Source organism: Pterocles gutturalis, unplaced genomic scaffold (genome assembly GCF_000699245.1).
Source record: "Pterocles gutturalis isolate BGI_N339 unplaced genomic scaffold, ASM69924v1 scaffold48869, whole genome shotgun sequence".
Taxonomy (NCBI): domain Eukaryota; kingdom Metazoa; phylum Chordata; class Aves; order Pterocliformes; family Pteroclidae; genus Pterocles; species Pterocles gutturalis.
This window is the reverse complement of record NW_010132514.1, coordinates 1-20,391: the sequence shown is the minus strand read 5'-3', so window position 1 is coordinate 20,391 and position 20,391 is coordinate 1. Positions and strand designations below refer to the sequence as shown.

The window sequence follows — 20,391 nt, the reverse complement described above, 5'->3', positions numbered from 1 at the left end:
TGCTGCACCCCCTCCTTTAAGCTGCCACGCATAGAGCACTCTGCTCGGCTGCTCCCCCAGCCACAGCCCTCTGCCAGGCTTAACAGTTAGCTCATCAGCGTCATTGTCCTGGTAAATCAGCCCCAGGGTGAGAGGCTAACAACTCTCTTGTAGGTTTGCAAAGAGAGGGGGTGGAGGGGTAACTGGCTGCAGGGCTGGTAAAATGGGAAACGTGCCCTCAGGTACTGTACACACAGAGCATTTAGTCTGCCAGCAAACAATGGCCAAGGAGGGGGAATGAAGGAAACAGACCGGAAATTACAAAATCTTCTAAGAAAACTAAAGCCACTGAGGAATTGTACAGCCTCAGCTCTGCGATCCGGGTGCAGCAGGAGGAGCAGGCAGAGCTGAGAACTTCCCACCTCAGAACCCGTCACCTCTGACCCCCTCTGCTAGAGCAACGGCAGAGCACTGCGGGTACAGATCCTGGGGCATTTCTTCCTACTTGGAGGCACACTGCTACTTCATCTCATTTTTGAAAGAAAAACTTTTTGTCTTCTGAGAGGGACTGAAACCACTTCCAAGCCTGTTTCATGGCTCCACAGGCAGAAGTCAGTGCGGCCAGCACACGGCACGAGTCAGAGCAGAACCTGTTTGGGGAGGAACCCTGTCCCTTCACTGGGGCACGTCCTCGGCCACCTCCTGATCTCTCTGGTTTTGCAGCCGCAGGTGAACACACTGCCGCTTGCTTTCCTTTTCTCATCTGTAAAGCAGAGATGTGATGTGGCCATGTACAATAAAATAATAAAATTTATCTTCACAAACTGCTGGGATACCCTTGGATGAAGAGTCCTCTGTTAAATTGACAAAAAGGTAATTACTCATAAAGAAGTGCCATAAACATCACAGAAAATATACTCATATTTTTGGGGTGGCATGTAGCCAGTTGCAGTGCTCAACGACCAGCTGTGCCCTGTGGTACAAGCAGTTGCAGGCTTCCCCTGGGAGGCAAATGTCCTGTGACAAGGACAAGAAATCCTGGACAGAAGGAGGCTGTTGGTGTTCTGTTTGGAGACAGACTGCTTGGAGAACAGAACGGGAGGATAACGTCAGGAAAAATCGCGTTTGTGAGGGAGGCAGACAGAAGAATGCTCACAGGGGAGTTATACCCCCATGATTCCACTTCCTCCCTCCCAGAGAGGACTGGAAAAAGCAGTACTGCCGGGAGGGCTGAAGTACCCACTTGTGATATAATTGAATTGGCTCCTGGGGGATCAGATGAGCATCAGAGCTGGCACAAGTGGGGGCAGCTTCTCTTGCCATCAGCTGGATCATCCTAGCAATATTGCCCAACTGCACCCCAAAGTACAAGTGGAACCTTTGAATCTAATATAAATTTAACATTTTTATTGTCTTATGTCACCTCCACTTGCACAGGAGAAATTAGTGAAAACTGCTCTTCAAGGATCAGGTTAGCAGAATAAGGGTAGGAGTAATGATAGATTTACGTGTAGACACATCATTACTTCAGAGCTTTGTTCCCTTCAGCTTTGCAGGGCTGGCAGCAGCTTTCTGCCAGTTGGAAGGGATGATTCCCAGCTTTCTCACGGAAAGTGTCATGACTATGTTAAAGATATGACTTTAATGTATTAAAGAAGTCTATTTACAGTTAAAGTGGAGCTTACATTCCTGTGCTCTGTAAAGTTGGAACTAAGGCACCTGATATGGAAAAATAATTTGTTCCAACGCAGTCTAAAAATGCTCTATTTTAAAAATACTGGTTTCTGAAATACATTAATAGTTCAGCCAAGTTTCAGGCTATAATATAATGTGTTCCTTAAAGAGTCTACCAAGCAAGCCTGTGTCTACCAATCAAGATGCCTACCTTACTTGTAGATACTATCTTTTCACAGGAACACATGTATGACTTTAGTTTTCTTTAGACCTTTTGCTCTTCAGCAGAACACCAAATATTTTTAAGCAAAAAACCTGCACACATATTCCCTGATTTGTTTATCTCAAGATCATGTGCTGGAGGAAACCTTTAAATTTGAACTGTTGTCTTGAGTATCAAGGTTCTATTCCCTCCTGTGGTCTATCTATACCAGTCTTTGACACTGAAACTGCCACCTGTCAAAACTCAAACTCCCTCTTGTACTTTTTTTCCCTTCACAGCTTCCATCTGTCCTAGTCCCTCTTCTTCCCTCTCAAGACTTTTCTACACTTGCTGACCACCAAGCAATTATTTTTTATTCAGGCTGCTGGACTGTCTTTTTAACCACTCTGCACCAAGTCATATGCCCTAAAACTACAAATTCCAGACTGGGTTTGCTCCAAGTTGAGGTCAGTCAAAACTACAAATTCCAGACTGGGTTTGCTCCAAGTTGAGGTCAGTCACAACCAAGTTAGAGTGGCAGAATGAGTTATCCTTCATCAAAGCAATTGACAAAGTGTACAGAGTTGTAGCTCATTTTACATGTTAGGTAAGGTCAAAACTTTAAATCCAAATGAAAAATATAATTTTATTTCCCTGTGTGCCAAATAGGGCTGTGATGTTCTGAAACCTGCTCAAAACTGCTAGGACTTCCTGATAAGATACTCTTGAGGTCTAGTTTTTTTGGTGGTTGTTTTTTTTTTAAAGGCAAAAAAAAATCCAGTCTGCTATTCATAGTCTGTCCTCTTTAAGAACAAAAATAAATGTGGTGACACAGTAGGAAACGTGGGGGGAGAAATCAGACCACCCTTCCACCTTCTCTTCCATGTACATTTTAAGGGCTTAAGCTTTTTTGACGTGGGAAAAGCCGTGGGAAAAAAGACACATGCACAATAAATAAAATTTTGGGCTTCAAAATCCATTATTTCTACAGGCACCTAAATTAATATACCAAAAGAAATAACTAAGAGCAGAGTAACCAGGGACTCAACCTCTCCTTTAAGAAAACTGGTTTTAGTTGCTAAAGATTCCTGTCCTTGTCCTTCAAATAAATATTGAGAAAGATGCCAAGTTCATATCTACCATAAAAAAATCCTTACCCAGAGAAAGATCAGATTTATTATTCTTAGTATTTCAAAAGCTCAACTCTTCCTCACCTGAACACCTTTGTATATCTTAGGGGAAGAAAGAGTCACTGCTTGCCCCTTGAAAAACATGTAAAAAAATTAGTGAGAGGTCTATTTCCATCGTGTCACATTGCGTTGGTAACACTACCCTACAATCTGCAGTCCTTAGTTACCTGCTGCTACATTTAGAAACCAGTACTACAGTTAACTTGGGCGTAGCTATGCTGGCAAAGATGTTTAAACTGCTGCTATGCCAGCACAGAAAAAAATACTGTCATAGGTGTTTCCACACTAAACCACTATCAGTTCAATCATACAATTTAAAATAAGCCTAAAAAAAAAAAAAAAAAAGTTCTTCTAACCAGTATTAATAGCAACACAAATCTAGGGGTAGACCAGGCTTTAGGTTCAGCAATAAGCTGTATGTATTTAAGGCTGCAATCACAATGATGATTATAAACTTGCTTATAACCTCAAGGTATTTGGGAGGGAAGGCTGGTTCTTTGGTCTATATTAATTTTTCTGTTGCCACTGCTGACTGTATCAACAGAAAATTATGGAAGGTGAATGACATTGCACAATCAAGAATTAGTAAAAGTCACAAGATCTACATTAGCTCTATATTTAAACATTCAAGGTCTCTGATACTGCAGTTGCCAGTCTCAAAGGTCCTAAGCTAGGCAGTGGACATTGCTGGGGGTTTTATCAGTAGCATAACAAATTTACCAAAGTAAGCAACACTGACATTTAACACAGCTGAGCATACCCCAGCTTTCCCAACAGTCATATCTAGTAAAATTCCTCTGCAAAGTGATTTCTATTTGTACCTTGTGTTCCTTCTGAACTGCTAGCATATTCAGGTCACATCAAGCCAAACAAGCAAAGGACATGATTAGCAATAACCTGCTCTAGAAAGCATTCAGCCTTGAAGCCTTAGATGCACAGTAGTGTGGGCAATGTAAGAATCTCTGGAACCGTATTTGAAAGTGACAAATTATTTTACCTATCAGAAGATTCCAACACCTATGGACATTTGGTTGTTGGTTCTTCTATTGAACTGGTGGACAAGGAGGCATGGCACAGAACTGTACGCAAGGACTGCAGAAAGACAAGTATTTGCCATCCATGCCAACAGCCACTGATGGCCATGACAGTAAAATCCTATCCTGTCCTCCTATTAGTCAGCATCTGGTTACTTACATGTCATAACTGGTTTCTAGTTTACATTCTCCCTTGCTTCCCATGGGTACACCTTCAAATAAATTTCAGTGTGATCATGTTTGCAAGACCATGCAAAGTAAACAACAGGAACAGTAACATTACTAACCAAAACTGCAAGGTAAGCCAGAAAAAGGTTTTATTTTATTAGGAATGGTACATTTAAACACACGTAAGACTTTGGGATTAATTTACGTATTTTTCAAAAAACATTTCCCTTCTTTAACAATACAGAAGTTAAAAAAAATTCTAGTTCCAAATTATAAGAACAAACAGTATTTGCAGTGGAAATTTCTATTAATCAAAACAACTGTGCATTTAGGAGATTTAAAGAAATTATCTTCTTTATGCTGCAACATGATTAACTTTTCCTGTCACAACTGACTACACTTTTCCTGGAATTTTTTGCTGCTGTCTTTTACTAAAATAACCTTCCTTTCCACCAAGACTATTCCTAGTCATACACACATTATTCACTATCATACTTTTGGGTCTGAAAGATGTGTCACTTTTATAAACATCAAAAACATGGACATGCATATTGACATCTCTGTGCAGTTTTATGGCATCACCTGTCAAGTAAGGCCTCTACATACAATACCACATACTAGTGAATTACTGTAAAATTAGTATAATGGATTCCTAATAATCCTGACATCTGGATGGTACGTCTCATTTTAACAGGAAATTCCAGCTTTCATTACTGGTTAACATTGTATTGATTCACTATCCAAATGAGCAACATTCAACTGACCAATGTGTATTCCTGAAAGTCTGTTGCAAATTAAGCATACTATCAAGGTCATTTAAAGCTGGAACTTAAACAGCCTGTTAAGCCAAGCAACAGGGAAAAAAGTGAACTCTAAACTAAATTCAGCTGGTCCATTCATTCTCACACAGAAAAGTAGCCACAGAACCTTAAAAGGAATAAAATCTATACTTCCTGTTCTTGGACTTAATACCAAGGACAAAAGCTAACATAGTATTTTGGAAGTCAAAGGCCTTGGAGGTGGAGGGGAAAGTGGGGGGCAAGAGAGGGAGAAAGCAGCGTATTGTCTCATCCCATTACCTCAGCATTATGTTTACATAATATATCTATGATAGAAATGTTTCCTAACAGCAGGGAAAAAAAAAATTAAAAAGACTTCCCACTCCAGACTTCACTGAAAGGAGAAAGCTGACAGCCCCTCCTCACAGAGATGGCCTATTTGATGACAGGCACTTTGGCAATGTAAGAGGAGGTTACCCTTTCATCACGTTAACTCTTCCCCTCTCAGTTCTCACGTATAATTTGTCTCAAGTCTTCAAGAAACTTGAATCAAATTAAATGCATTAATACATCTCTAAGAGCAGGTTAACTACGGCTATGAGCAGAGCTCGACCTAGAAGGAGATTTTCTTTTAGAAGAAGAGGGAGATGGGGAAGAAGCTGGCAAGCTGGAGCGGTGGCTTTTCTGGGAGTAACTCTTTTTAGGTGTACGACTGCGAGAACGAGAACGGGATCGAGATCGGGACCGGGATCGAGAGCGAGACCTGGACCTGGACCTTGATCTTGACCTGGACCTGGACCGGCTGTCCGATCTCGAAGATCCTGTAGACCTGGACCTGCTGCGAGATCTTGAGTAACTCCTTGAGCGAGATCTGCTTCTAGAGAAACACAATTAAGAGACGTAGTCTCACATCCTACTAAATTTAAAATATTCAGGTTAAATTCTCAACTACTTTGTATGCACAGCCCATCCATCTGAGCACCTGAATGTGCTACGCACAGCATTCAGTTATTTCAGAGCACTGCTAGATTCCTGTCATGCTCCATCACAGTATCTTCTTAGGCCAAGGCTAGCAGGGAACTGACACTCTCTGCTAGCTTGGCAAAATATGAATTGCCTAATAAAAGATGCCGTTTCAGAAATGAAAATTCATACCTGTGGTAGTTATTCTCTCTAGAAATGCCTATGTAAATTAGTTAGAGTTTCTTTCAAGATGCTGAAGAAGTCTCTAAAGGCATGGAACACCAGCACACTAGTTTAATGTCTTCTCTAGTTATGTGTCCCTTTTTTAATGAAAATGAATAGATTTATTTTTAAGAGAGACAATGAAAGAGCTGCATCTAGCATGTTTTTTTAATTACTAAATTGCAGAACTGCTTTGGGAATAATCCAAGCAAGCTGTTTTTCTTTCATTCTCAAGAAGAAGTTGTCTTTCACAACTATTTGAGAGACATTTCACAGGACTGTGAAGCAGCTTTCCATTAAAAGGCTTTTAATACAACAATTCAGAGATTTTTTTTAAAAGTTCTTTCATTTAAATATCAAGTTTTATCTTTAAAAAAAAAAACCTCTGTACTCTCATGCAAAAGTGTTCTATTTACCCTATTTTCAGCAAGTTAGTTCTTATCTAAATTTGTTTACACTACTAGAAAGTGGTTCTGTGTGGTGACACTTAGCTTGGGGCCAAAGAATTAGAAAATAAAACTTTGGCATCGATACTACCCAAATCCATGCCCTCAGCAGATTTTTATCAGGTCAGGTGACATACCTATGCCTTCTGTGATCTTCAGTCAGTTTAATTCTGCGTCCGTTCAGCTCAGTGCCATCCAATTTTTCCAGTGCACTCTTCATATCACTATAAGATGCAAATTCCACAACCCTGTACACCATCAGGGAAAAAAAAAAGTTTCAGAGAAACTGAAAAAACAAGGAGAACAAGTTTGGGCCTTTTTCAATCTGTTGATTCACAGCTTGATGTTTTATCTTCTGAAAGCTAATTTTTAACTTGCTTAACAGGAAAATATGACACTAACAGTCCTAGCCATCCATACCTTTCACATCTTCTTAAACATTACCAGAACTAGCATCTGCAATGAGATGGAGAAAACACAGGAAGCAACACAAACCTGCACCAGCTGAGGAGGTATCTTTCAGTCCTCACTAAATCACGTTCTAATGCTCTCCAAGAAACAACATAAACTTGCAAGCTCTCCTGCCCTATTTAGATTCTTAATAGTGAATAGAAAAATGCCCTCTTTGTTTTTTTTTTGTTTTTTTTTTTAATTTGTTTTTTCCTCAAAAGAAGTCTAAGTTGCATTTGCTTGCAGTGGCCCTACAGCACTGTTTTGCCAGCATAGACACTCTTACTCACACTTCCCTCTCGCCTGCTTTGTCATGCAGGACTGTTGTAGTGTGCAGAATTAAGAACAGAGAGCAGGCACCTAGTTATTCCCTATGGAGATTGGTTATGTTCATTTACCATGACTTTGACTGTTGAACCAGTGCAAAGCAGCCACAGACAGGAGGTATTTTAGCCTCAGGAGTCAGATTATAAATGATTATACGTAAATAACTCTCAGTTAAAGACAGCAGAACTCAACTGTTGAAAGGTATTCTCCCTTCCCTTGTTGCTTTGACACACAGTTTTCATGGTAGACAGTAGAGACTGAGTTCAATACCACTTCTGAACTTCTACTGTTTTATCTTGTTTTTCTTTTTAAATTGGAGAAATTTCAGCATCTAGGCCACACCATAGATTTATGTTTAATTTCTTTCATACTACTTGCCTTTAACAGTTTCAGTTATCATAAAGATTTATACAGAAAATTAACTTACCCTTCATTCCTGTTGTTTCTGTGTGCATCCACATAGGTGACTTCCCCTGCCCTTCTCATGACGTCTTTTAAGTCCTGCAGCAAAAGTTAACATTTTAGCCTTAAACAGGACACAAATAGGTCAGCTAGCAGTAATACCCCCCTGAAACTTTCTCTGCTAAAACTGCTTAATGCTTTTATATTTATATATACATTGCTTTTAAAATAATCCTGCATCCCAAAACCAGCTCTTATGGAAACACAATGCAATACTTAAAGATACCAGCATATGCACTGAAATCAGAACTATAGGAGATGAAAAGCAACATAGTATTCAATGTAAATTTTCATGACTAACGCTCCAGCTAAACGACAATCTCATATATGCAGATCAATTCTATATGCTCACCTCCCCCAACTTCACAGCAAAATTAAAAGCATAAAGGTGTAATTACTATGTAATTAACAATTTTACAAAGGGAAAACAATTTCTTGTATTTCACTTGAACATGTCATGCTGCAGTGCCATGTCAATGACTAAACACGCAGACACTGTAAAATTACTTACTCAGCAATAGGATAAAGTACAAACAAATAATATAAAAGGTCACTAAAAAGCTAAACATTTGTATAAGTTAAAACAGTACTTTTACCAAACAGTATCTGGTATTTTATAATCCCAGACTACTTACCGCAACATGCCACAAGTGGCAGATGACATAAGAAGATACCTTAAGCAAAGAGTTGCTTGTCCAATACCTAGCTGGCCAAGAGGAACTCTCTGACATGAGAAAGGCAGAGTGATGGCTCATAGCAATATGCTTCACGGAGGTACCCGAGGCCCTGAAAGCACTGGACATAGTCTCCAGAAGTGGCTAAAGAACCCGAGGATGATCTGTGCTAGCCAATCGAGATCAAACCCAGGCAAACCAAGATCTAGATCGCCAAAAAACAGGAGTGTCATAGGAACCAAAAGGAAAATTCAGAACAGGCCAAATCCTAGAATTCCAGCCACTAGAAACCCAACTCTTTGGTTCTTTTTCCTCCACACAAGAAAAATGAGGGTTAACCAAATCAAGGTTGTTAGAATAGGTTCAAAATGCACTTGGTTAGAAATACGCTTAAGGAAGAAAAGACTACAAACAAAAAGCCAGGAAAAACTTTAGAATATTTGCCACAGAATAGAAGGCAGCTAAGTTTTATCTATTCTTTTAATTAAAATTTAATAGTTTTGTTTTAAAAACTAACATATGCAAGCTAGTAGATATTTTCCTTGTTTCACATGTGCTTAACACAAAGAAACTTTAATAGCAAATTAAAAATGAGCCCTACAGTACCATTAGAAGTAATACTTCAACCTCACTATGTCTATCCCGATTGAGAGATGAAGAACAAAATTTTAGCTCAAGTCAATGAGAGCTTAACCAGACTAGGACAGTTAAATCAAAAGAAAGTTAGAAAATGTTAATCTACATAATTATTTTCAAATTCAATAACCTTAGGCTTCAAAATTGAGGCCCCCACAGACCTGCCACACTATATGCTGAATCCTAGGGATCATCATCATGGAATATCATTTGTAATAGCAATGTCAACATGATTAAGATGCAAAAATTATTGCTCAAATGAGTTAAGTGTGCATGTGTTATAAAAGCTCAGAGTACTTGCTATTATTAGGGGAATGTTTTAAAGTTATCTGGTCTTACTTAATAGAAATCAGTGGAGCAGCCAAATTTTATCCCAAGTTTACTGTTCCGGTTCACCTTAAACAGTACAAGAATACCCTGTCGTCCTTAGCACGAAAGGAAAATAAGGTGTAGCACATCAATAAACAGAAAAAACACATATTAAAAATTACATCTTGATGTAACACAGATCTACTTTTCCCAACTGCTCGAAAATTCACAGATGCTGAAGAACTAATAAGGGTGGTTAGAAAGCTCTGAACATGCAGAAATATATGTTTGCTAAAATAAAAATAATTCTGACTGAAGTTCGTCCACTACTTAAATATGAGATCATCTATTAACAATATAGTCAACAATTTGAGGAAACTGATCTGAAAAAAAAAGTGTTTTTTTAAAAATATCCCAACACAATAACTTTTACAGGAGAGAGAAGTTCACAAAGCATGGGGATCTGCACACACCAAAGATGAAATTATGCGTCTTAAGTTTTAAAGCAAGGTTCCATATCAATTGTGCTTGTTAGAAACTCGGGGATTAGAAAGGAAGAATAATGCCACTACTGTTAATGTATTAGCTATTGTAATCTGTTGTGTAAGTAGCATAGTTAAAATAAGTTAAAACGCTATAGTCAGTATCAAAGCAGTACAGCTTCAAAACTAAATGAGGCTTGCATATGGATTTTAGCTTCAAACTAGTTCTATTTAGGCAGCTTATCAAGAAGTAGAGTCTCTTATGCTAACTTATCATATATTTAAAAGCCATTAAAACATTTAGAATCCTAAAGATTCATCAGTATGAATTCTGAATTGGGAGGACTTCAGTCTAAAATGGTAAGTACACATAAAGCCATTATAAATATTCACAAGTAAAAGAAAGTTACAAAAACATTATTTTTTTTTCAAGTTATGAATTTAACACTGAACAGTATTATAGGATTTAGTCTCCCTAACACTCCCTTCTAGCTTACTTCTCTGGTCCCTACTGTTGTTTCCAAGTGCTGTGTTTTCTAACAGTCTCTTCACATACAAACTTGCATAGCATACCCAGCAGATATTTAGATGAAATTCCCTTGCGCATCACATCAACTCAGAAGTTGTTTTTTCACTTATTCAATAACTAACACAACTGTACTATTACGAATCTTTTGAACCTGTCATGCAGAAAATAAACAAACGTAGTTCAGTCGTTTATCTGCATGGACTGTACCCAAGCTCTTATGAAACACATCAGCGGAGCTCCAGGCAAGCCAAACAGCCTCCTCATGTGGATTTAGCTGCAAGACCAAGGCTTTAAACATTCAACATGTTCTACTGCATCTTTCAGTACACTAATTAAAGTCTCTTTATTTAAAGAATATAAATGTTAATAAACAAGACAAAACTTCACTATTCACTCAGCTTTTGTAAACAGCATCTGTTGCTATGCCCCTAAAAAGTAAACTTTCTATAGACGGTATACTATGCAGAACACAACTAAAGGAATTGATTATATGGTTATTTGTTAAAAGCCAGCTAAAAATTATCAAAACATTAGCAAGAGGTGAAAAAAAAATAAGAAAGGTGGTAAGAAAACTTCAAGAGACAATTACCAAAAGTTTGGGGGTTTTAGAAAAATATCTACAGCAAGCATACTTTACACAGTAGCTTTCTAAAGATTCCCTTTATTAATGACACATTACTAGGCGTAACAATACAAAAAGATGACATACTTCGAATGGATGCTATGCTTCAATAATTCAGAAGCTATCTAGAGTCTTTGAAAGTTTTATCAGTTGGTAAACAAAAGTAAGAATCAGTTCCCAGCTACAAAATCTAATTATAGAACTATTTGCACAGCTGTGAAACCAAAGACTTCTTTAAGTGTTTGAATTATAGTTTTTAAGAATCACTGAAGCCTTTTTGCTTATTTTTTATTCAGGTTAAATATTTATGATGGCTTTATTAAGGAATTAGGCTGAGAGCAGTCTAATTACAGGGTAGGAAAATAAGGTGTAAAAAAAATAAGATGTTAACTCACCTGCCAGCTGATACGGGATGAAAGGTTTTCGACTATGATCCTGTGTTCAGTACGAATAGGAGGTCCATACCGGCTAGAAGAATTCAGAGGAAAATAAAAAAAAGGAGAAAATCTCCAGTGTAAGGAAAGCAGAAGAAATCTGATGTTTTCTATAGTTTGCTGAGAGATTTAAGTATTTTCCTTGTTGGAGATTTGATTCTCTCTAGTCAAGAATATATTTAAGAGTCCACTACAAGAAAAGAGCTGCTACAAGGGGATTAAAAGAGTCCACTACAAAAAGCAGAGCTGCTACAAGGGGATTAAAAAGGATTCTGATGAAGAGCTTTATACCAAGGCAGTCAATATAGCTGCCATTTTTTCTAGATACACTGAAATAAGTGCCTAGTAGAATGAAAATAATTTTAAAATAATTAGTTTAATTTTGGTATTTGACAGGCTTGGATCACACGTATAGCTCTGGAGGATATTTATGTAAAGGACAACTTTTAAATGTTTTTTTTAGTTCGTAGGATGAATTCTGTTTCATGTCAGGGACATAGAAGGCACAATTTGAAAGAATGTTACTTCACACTTCTAAATTACAAATCACTTGTTAGTATCTATAAATGCCAGCAGGACCTATATGACATATTTTTGTGGGTAGACACATTCTTATTTTAGTAAAATGAGAGCTAGGTAGCTGGTTGTCTTGAAATAACTGTGTCAGTGTACAGTTTCTGAATGAAAGCTAATGTTGTTCACTTAACCAAAAATTAAAGACCGTCTCAAAAATGAAAATGTGGCTTGAAAATGTTCATACAAAAGAGTAAGGCATCTGGAAAGAACACAGCCCTTCCAGACCATTTCTGTTCCTAATACTAGTCATTCTGAATCCAAAGGGATCTAAGAACTATGGAAAAAGGTATGCCAGCCTTTTGGTAAGTAACGCAGGATTCTAACAATGGCACTACTTCGTATTGTTACAAAAAGATTCAATAATCAAGAACACTGACCTCAGAGAAAATTATTCTCATCTTCTCCTCCCATAGAAACATGATCCTAAATTGTGCGTACTGATTCGTACACTGAAGCACAGGCAATTTCATTTCAGTGCATACCTCAAAGTGTCCCAATTTTTTTCAGAACATCCAGATCTTCCGGGCATTTAAACAGAGGTCCCAGAGTCCCAAAACTGGCAGGCTGAGTCTCATTTTTCCATTATTGCAAACCGTAGTCTCTTCCTGTCTGGCATCGGCAGTCTGACGTCATGAACATGACTACAACGTCAGATGCCCACGACCTTCAATCACAATTCCTACTTTAAAAGTCCACTTTTAGCCTTGACCTCGGACCAATTATATCGCACCAAGGTTACTGCCACTAAAGAAAAAATAATCTAATTAGCATACTCGCATATGCAAATTAGATGTTCCAGACACTGGGTTGTAACTGGCAGCAATTCTGACTTTGAAACAAACACAGAGGTTTTTGTCAGTTAAGCCTTCGTCTTTCTTCAAACTCTACTCTGCATAGCCACAGCTATGTTTCTACAGAGTAAATTATTCTATGCATATTTACTTCACACAGGTAGTACAAAGATGTCATGTTTAGTTGTTCGGTGGAATATATGCAAATCTGCAGAACTTTCACAAACTCCACTGCAAGTTGGCGCAAGGTTCACCACTGGCTCAAATCACTGAAAGTAAACAACTCCACAAATACTGTGTGTCTACTACAGGTATTCTGGATAGGAGCTATGTACTGGTTTTCAGATTGCATCGTCCGACAGATGCTCTCCTTCAGCAAGGCACCTGCTCAGTCAGCAAACTTACTCAACTGGTATTTAAACACTTCTGCACATGCTAGTCTCTTGTGCCCTTGCACTGTTTCTCAAGTACAGTTCCTTTTGTATGCTGTGCTGAAGTAAGCATTTTGATAACCATGCCACTGGAAATGTGAAAGCTTGGTTAGACAGTAAATACTTTGAACTATTGCTCTACAATAATTCAACTTAGCCTGTAAGCTCAGTTTAATGACAAAAGCCTCAATAGAAAGCTCTGGCATTTTTCTTGATTAAGTGTTAAAAACTGCCACTCCAACTGCAGCATTACTCCTTCACATCATTTACACAACAGTAGGAAGCAAGACCAATGTAGTGCCTGCAACATGGAGAGGGAGCATTTCATAATAAGTTTGTGAACCTCTGCAAGCCAGTTAAACTGCTTGAAAATCCATATTCTCCTCAGCCAAAGGAGGTAAATAATAATAATGGACCTCCAAGGTTTGAGAACATAAGACTTCTTTTGTGAAGCTATACCAGGAAACAGAGGTGGATCCCTAGCTCCAACCACAAGAAGAAAACGCTATTTCAGTACAGTTCTTCAGGAAACATAGTCCAGACCACCTACCTAGATCCACTTGACTGGTAATAACTGAACCGTTGTGCGAATCTGCCCCTTCCTCTTCGGGCTCGAGCAGGCTCAATTGTAACCCTTATGATAGGAACAAAACAAACAAAAAACAAACCAAAAACTTGAAGTTTTGACACTCATTTAAATCTCTTACAACTGGAAGCACATATGTACGAACAAGAATTATCTTGCCCTTGCAAGCAATGATTTATAACACAGTCACTGGCATTTCTTAAAGAGCCAGAACAGTGGTATTTTCTTGTCTCATTCATCTCCCTCAGACTTTCATGAAAATTGTCATGGGTCTGTAATTCAGACTGAAATAATTATATTTGCTCAATCAGAACCCAAGAATAATCACAGAGGGAAAAGAGTACCAGAATAATAAGAAAAATCTAATGACCTAAACCCAACTTCCACAATGAAAATAAAAATCACTCTAACATACAATGACTATAGTCCATGTCGTTGCAACCTGAAGGGCAACACACCAGATGATGAGTCTATCATCAACTTATTTTCTGACAACGACAGATAAATAATATAAATAATAAGTAAATAATTTCAATTCACTTTTACTAATATTTCTAGTGACAAGACCTTGGGTTAGCTTTGGAGGAAAAAGTATGTGTAAAAACAGAAAACAGTCAGCCCTGCTCCAAAATGCCCCTGCTCCAGCCCCAAACCATCTTTGCCTGATATAAGACTGCAGCCAAGATCGCAATGAGTTTCTTTAGATAAGGTTATGGAAGGTGTATCCCCGGGTGTCAGAGCACTGTATCTGGATGCAAAGCATTTTTGCTGGTCTTATGTTTCTTAGTGGAATTATGGTATCAAGCCTACCTTTCATCACACAACTCTTTACCATTTAGTTCATAAATTGCATCATCAGCATCCCTGTGGTCTTCAAATTCCTAGAGAAAAAATAGGAATAAAATGTATTTTCCTTCAGTATATTGAAATTCTAGAAAACATGTTTTCTTTATAGATTTTACATTTCTGCAGCAAATATCAGCCAGAACTTTGAACAAGGAAGCGATTCCTAGTACATTTATGACTGAGAAGCCAAGATGTTCGTATTCATGACTATTTCTTTGCCCTCCACCCTGCCAACTCCTTTTGCCTCCCCTCGGTTGTTTCTGTATAACTATTTGCAGGGCCTATATAAAATTAATTAAATCACCTGGTTTATTACAGAAATATCTAAAATACTTTTTGGGAGAGGTAGGGGGATTACTTTAAGGCATACAGTTTAAAACACAGCCCTACATACATGGAAATCCTGTGTAAGAGCACAAGCTGATCAACTGCAAACAAAAGCAGGAGAGGTGTGCACTCCCAAAACCCTCTTACGAGAGTTCTGTGGCTGATTCAATTCTTACTGAATTGGCAAAGAAACAGTAAATCAGAAAAAAAGACCACCTGATTTTTTGCTGAGCTAATTAAGCTCACTAGTCTGTCAAAAAGGTCTCTGTATAAGAAGAGTAGAGAATCACAAGCCCCTCTTCAGCACTGGCCACCTGGGGGTCTGGATCAGATGTAATACGCAATTCCATATACTGCTGCAACAGAATCCGTCGCTTTGCTTTTGGCAGCAATGCTGCTTTAGTCAGCCCGCGTAGCCTCTGCCCACTATCCAGACCACTGGTTCTTGGCAAAGCTGTTTGTACAGCTCTGCAGGAAACTAGGTCAAGAAACCCATTCAGATGAAAACCGGCACGCTTCGTGCAGGGGGTGGGGTGAAAAAGACACTGCTATTTTTCAACTAGATCGGCTTCACAGGTAGGTTCATTATGTGGCTGAACAACTCTGGTAACACCATGTGAGGCAAGGGGAGAAAGGAAAGAAACAAAGCAGGGAGAACAAGCAGCTGGGTAGCGACTGCTTGAACCAGCAGTGTGGATGAAGAAAAAAAAATTGTGTAACTGCAGCTTGAGAGCAACGAACAACTGAGAAGAAGCTTCTCAAGTTGAAGAAAGCGTCTGCATAACCATAAACAGCTTTTCAGAAGCAATACTGGCTTAAGCAATCTTCCTCCTTCTGCACTGAAATCTGTTTCACTACCAAGTGAAACATGACACATCCTTGCATAACGATGCAAAGATTATATTGAGAAAATTCACTTAGGCCCAGCATTTAAGAGTATCAATAGTCAGCACCTACAACTCCCATTATTTCAGTTAGTTTCTACAAACTGAATGTCTGTAAGTCTATCTAGCTTTACATATTAGTTTTATGGTCTGAAGTTTGAAAACATTCTGCACTGAAATCTACAAAATTTAAGTAAATATAGTTAGTTTCAAAGATCAAGCAATGATTTCAATCAATCACAAGGAAACATGCTTTTAACACTACAAGGTTCAATCAAAATAATTTGGGTTTTGTAGGAGGTTTTATAAATAAAGATTTTAAGTAACTGAAAACAAAGATTAACTAACAGTCGATCACAAGTGAGGTATTGCAAAAGGATAATGCTATTCAACGTATTTATAAATTATCTGAATGACAGGTCCAAGCGCACCCTCATCAGTTTTGTGACTGACACCAAAGTGAGAGGAAAAATAGATATACCAGAAGGAAAAACCACCACACAGAGACACCTTGACAGGCTGAAAGATTGGGCCAACAAGAATCGCAAGTTTTAACAAAAGATAAATCTGAACTCCTGCACCTGGAACAGAATAATCCCAAGCAGCAGAACAGGCTGGAGTCTGAGTGGCTGGAATGTCGCTCTGCTGAGAAGGATACGGAAATCCTTGTAGAGAGTCAGCTAAGTGTGAGTCAGCAGCGTGGCCTTGCTGCAACAAAAGCAAACTGCATCCTGGGCTGCATCAGTAAAGATTATTCCACCCTACTTGGTATTTGTTAGGCCACACCTGGAACACTGTCCAGCTGTGGTCCCTCCAGCTCAAGAAAGGCATAAAAAAATTGGAGTGGGACCAGCAGAGGCCCACCAAAACTGATCAGAAGGTTGGAGGACAAAAAATGGTCAAGAGTACCATGTTTGTTCAGCCCGAAGGGAGCTCAAAAGGGATCTAGTCAGTCTTCCAACACCTAAAACACAATTACGGAGATGATGGAAGCGCTTTCCTCCTCATCTGAGTGCACAGTGGTGGGTTGATAGGCAAAGGGGGAGAAAGTTTTGTTCAGATGTAAGTAGAAAATTCTCAGTTTGGAGAACAATTAAATTTTTTGGACAGAGTTACAGGACAATTATTCAAGCTTATCAGTGAGCTTTGAAAGAAAATGCCTCTGCCTTGGAACTGGGGAAGAGAGGAAGGAGGGTTGGCTGACTCAGGTACATACAGGAGTTGGACAGAAGTTGTTCCTGAATGAGTCAACAGCCCTGCCCAAGAAAAGAAGAGGAATGCTCGGGGAAAGGCGATTGAGAAATAGCAGCAATTGGAAAGGATGCACTAAGCAAATGCTGCCTCAGGTCTAGATTGGCTGTTTACTCCTGGACTTTAAGAGGCAGGTATTTACGCACTGCTGGTCCACAAGAAGTAACTCATACTGTAGTGCAATTAGGAACTGGCACACGTAAGAGTCAAGAAACGATACTCGTATGAATATAAAGTAGGAAGAGTCTGTTTTTTTGTTCTTTTCCCATAGCTTCACCCAAGGGATTGACCTTGGCAGGACGAATGGCATGTAAGCCTACTATAGAGCAAGGACAGTAACAACCTTCCCAGTTTGAACTCAATACCGCAGAACAGCTAATTCTCAGTCCTCAGGAGATAATAGTTAAGGAACAGGCTGATCCTGAGTCAATCTGTGAACCTGTAAAGCTGTAAAAATTTAGACAACAGTTTAGGAGCATAGAGCTCTAAAAAGCAGTGGTAGGAAACTGAGACCCAACAAACTGTGTATTTCATTTAATAGTCTGACAGACACATGTGATCTGTGAACATACATTGATGGTGAATATGCCTAACTTTAGCTGCACAAGAGTCAAAAGCTGTGCTGCTTCAATCCAACAGCAAGCACCTATTACACCTGTGGTCTTAGCCAAGGACTTGGCTTTTATGTCAGGCCATTATTTAGAGATAGACCAAGCAGACTAGAAGGAGCGAAAGAGGAACGTAAGTGACTTTGTATAATACAAACTTTTCTTCAGGTCAAGACTTTGTCAAGTTTTGTAATGCCATAACAGGATATTTATACTGTCTTCAGAAATAAGGGATAAAATTTTAATCCATGAAAGACTATGATAAGACAATACATTTAATGTAGCTAGAATATTACCAAACCTGGACAAAACCTCGTAAAACATAACTGAGTGGGAGAAAACTGTAATCCCAACATGTGAAAAGCAGTCTGAAATGTGTATTAATGTTTTCCATTTCCAACTGGAAGTATTCTCTTAAGTGTCTTCCCTTCCTTGACATCAGCCTAGCAAGGCTAGTACCAACAAGCAAGAGAAAGGAAAATAAGGTATTACTTACTACAAATCCAAAACCATTTTTCAGATGGATTTCTCGTATGCGTCCATATCCTTTGAAGAATTTTTCCACATCCCGTTCCCGAGCACGTGAGCTTAAGTGTCCCACAAAGACACGGCAGCCACTCATCTTAAGGCTGATGCTAAAAAAAAACAAGCATTGTTTATTAGATTAACAAACTTAAAACAGATTGTGTAAGATCACTTTTACATCTCAGAAATATTGGTTGAATGAGATTTGATGTTATCATCCTCCAGGTATACATATTAAAAATACAGTCCTCTACAGTCAGAGAAGTGAGAAAATCCTGTCTTACTGACTTCTAGCAGAAGCTACACAGAACTCCCAGCTTTTTCCTTTTTAGTCCTATAACTTAAATACTTCTGGTATCAGAAATAATGTTTTTGTTTGTTGCTAGACCAATAAGGCTTTTGTACCACAAATATGAAAAAAACCCACTCTATAAGCTTCAAGATTAATTTTTACTGGGCTAACAGCACTTTAAAAAAAAGAAAAAAAAATAACAAAACTGTTATGCTTATCATTGGAATAACAACATAAAACTTTCTCAAACTTTTGCTTTCACCTGAAAGAACTGCTGCAATAAAAGTTATATTAGCATCCAAAAGATCAACAGTAGTCATCAAATTATTTTGATTTGCACTAACCATAAAATACCTTATTTAAACAGCCTATCAAGCTATGAAGAAGAAACACTTTGTTACTATGAGGTTTCAACAATGGCAAAAACAAAGGCTATTTCAGATATTCAGATTTTCAAAACTATCTACTAATCCAGGATGCATCATTTGAGATATTTTATGGAAGCTCCATTGTTTACCCTGAGTATATAATTTTTTTCAGTTTATGTGTTTTAACTTCTTGTGACTGGAAAACATTAATTATTTGGCTCAGTGAGCCTGCTGTCATACAAAACCCAAAGATTCCAAGCCTTATGGAGTGGAAATACAAGATGATCTTATATTACAAAACTGCGCTGTAGAGCAGACAGAGTAAACAGACAACAGATCACCTTAGCTGTGAAAGTAGTTCAAGACAGTTTGGATGCGGTATTTTGAATGGGCATGATTTACCTTCTGTGTTAACACCCATTAGGTTTATATTGACCAGCTTCTTTACTCGGGCTCAATGAGCCATCAGAGAAGCGCCAGAACTTTGGAAGACCGGGTATAGGGCTTCTTAAGGGGTGAGGGGTAGAAGTGTGACAGCACTTACTTAGATTAGCCTAAACCATCCCCGAACCACGACCTGAGATTATAACTATAATCTCTTCCATGTGAAAAGTGTTGTGCTTCCCCTACAAGGGCCTATGCTGCCCTTTGTAACCATTCCCTCCTTTGTGCTCACACTTGTACTTTTATGCCCACACGGAAATCCAGCCCAGAGGACTGATTCAGCTCCTTCGCAGAGTAGCCAGCCTTCCGAACGATTGTTTCCCCGATGCACCCTGACCACACAAACGCTGGCAAGGCCAGCAGTGGGTATTAAGGGAAAGAAAGGCCTTTGCAGAGGAAGGACAGACTTACATAACTACGTGCTTTAAACCACTGCAAGAACAGTCTCTGGCAAAAGCACTCATTTTGGGAACAACACAGATTTGACAGATTAAAACGACTGCATAACTGCTGTTCAATATTTTTAGTTCTTAGTTTTAGAAAAACATGGTAGGGAGAAGAATCACAGGAGGAAATGAACACAGGCTGGACAGAACCGACTGCGTGAGAAACTGCCACCGACACGGCCTAAGACCTGCAAACGACCTGTCCGTGCGTTATGTACCCAACCATCGGGGCGCACAACGGACGCCAGATCTGCATCGGCACCTGCAGGTCGCAGCGCTTCACACGTTGTTCCCATCACAATGCCACCGCGTTTGCTCACTGGTGGCTCCAAAGACACCACATACCGGCGGAAAAGTGCTCGGGAAGCAAGGGACCATCTGCCCTTTCGTCTTTTTGAGAAGTGGAGACGGGCCGGGGCCGCGCTGGCCTCGCC

At 39.0% G+C, this 20,391-nt stretch overlaps 1 protein-coding gene across 3 annotated transcripts; it reads right to left on the bottom strand.

The window, feature by feature from the left end:
• Positions 1-4,375: 4,375 nt before the first annotated feature.
• Positions 4,376-18,511, bottom strand: LOC104459273 (serine/arginine-rich splicing factor 5-like). 3 transcript variants are annotated; one of them, XM_010080905.1, is made up of 7 exons: positions 18,379-18,511; positions 14,777-14,847; positions 13,931-14,014; positions 11,544-11,616; positions 7,862-7,935; positions 6,795-6,905; positions 4,376-5,903 (listed from the first exon to the last, which is right to left on the bottom strand). In XM_010080905.1, exons 1-7 carry the CDS (start codon positions 18,502-18,504, stop codon positions 5,612-5,614), a joined length of 831 nt encoding a protein of 276 aa, XP_010079207.1. In that variant the 5' UTR covers positions 18,505-18,511; the 3' UTR covers positions 4,376-5,611. The 3 variants fall into 3 exon arrangements, with proteins under 3 accessions (XP_010079207.1, XP_010079208.1, XP_010079209.1); XM_010080906.1 differs by having other exon boundaries at positions 4,376-5,882; positions 18,379-18,504; XM_010080907.1 differs by having other exon boundaries at positions 4,376-5,873; positions 18,379-18,504.
• Between the last annotated feature and the right edge of the window lie 1,880 nt (positions 18,512-20,391).

What these genes read in the sequence shown, in the direction of transcription:
- LOC104459273 (XM_010080905.1), bottom strand. Translation starts at nt 18,504, where the DNA reads ATGAGTGGCTGCCGTGTCTTTGTGGGACACTTAAGCTCACGTGCTCGG. An exon ending in AAAGAGTTGTGTGATGAAAG is followed by an intron (nt 14,015 to 14,776) that starts GTAGGCTTGATA and finishes TCCTATCATAAG; the next exon opens with GGTTACAATTGAGCCTGCTC. An exon ending in AGAAACAACAGGAATGAAGG is followed by an intron (nt 6,906 to 7,861) that starts GTAAGTTAATTT and finishes GATGGTGTACAG; the next exon opens with GGTTGTGGAATTTGCATCTT.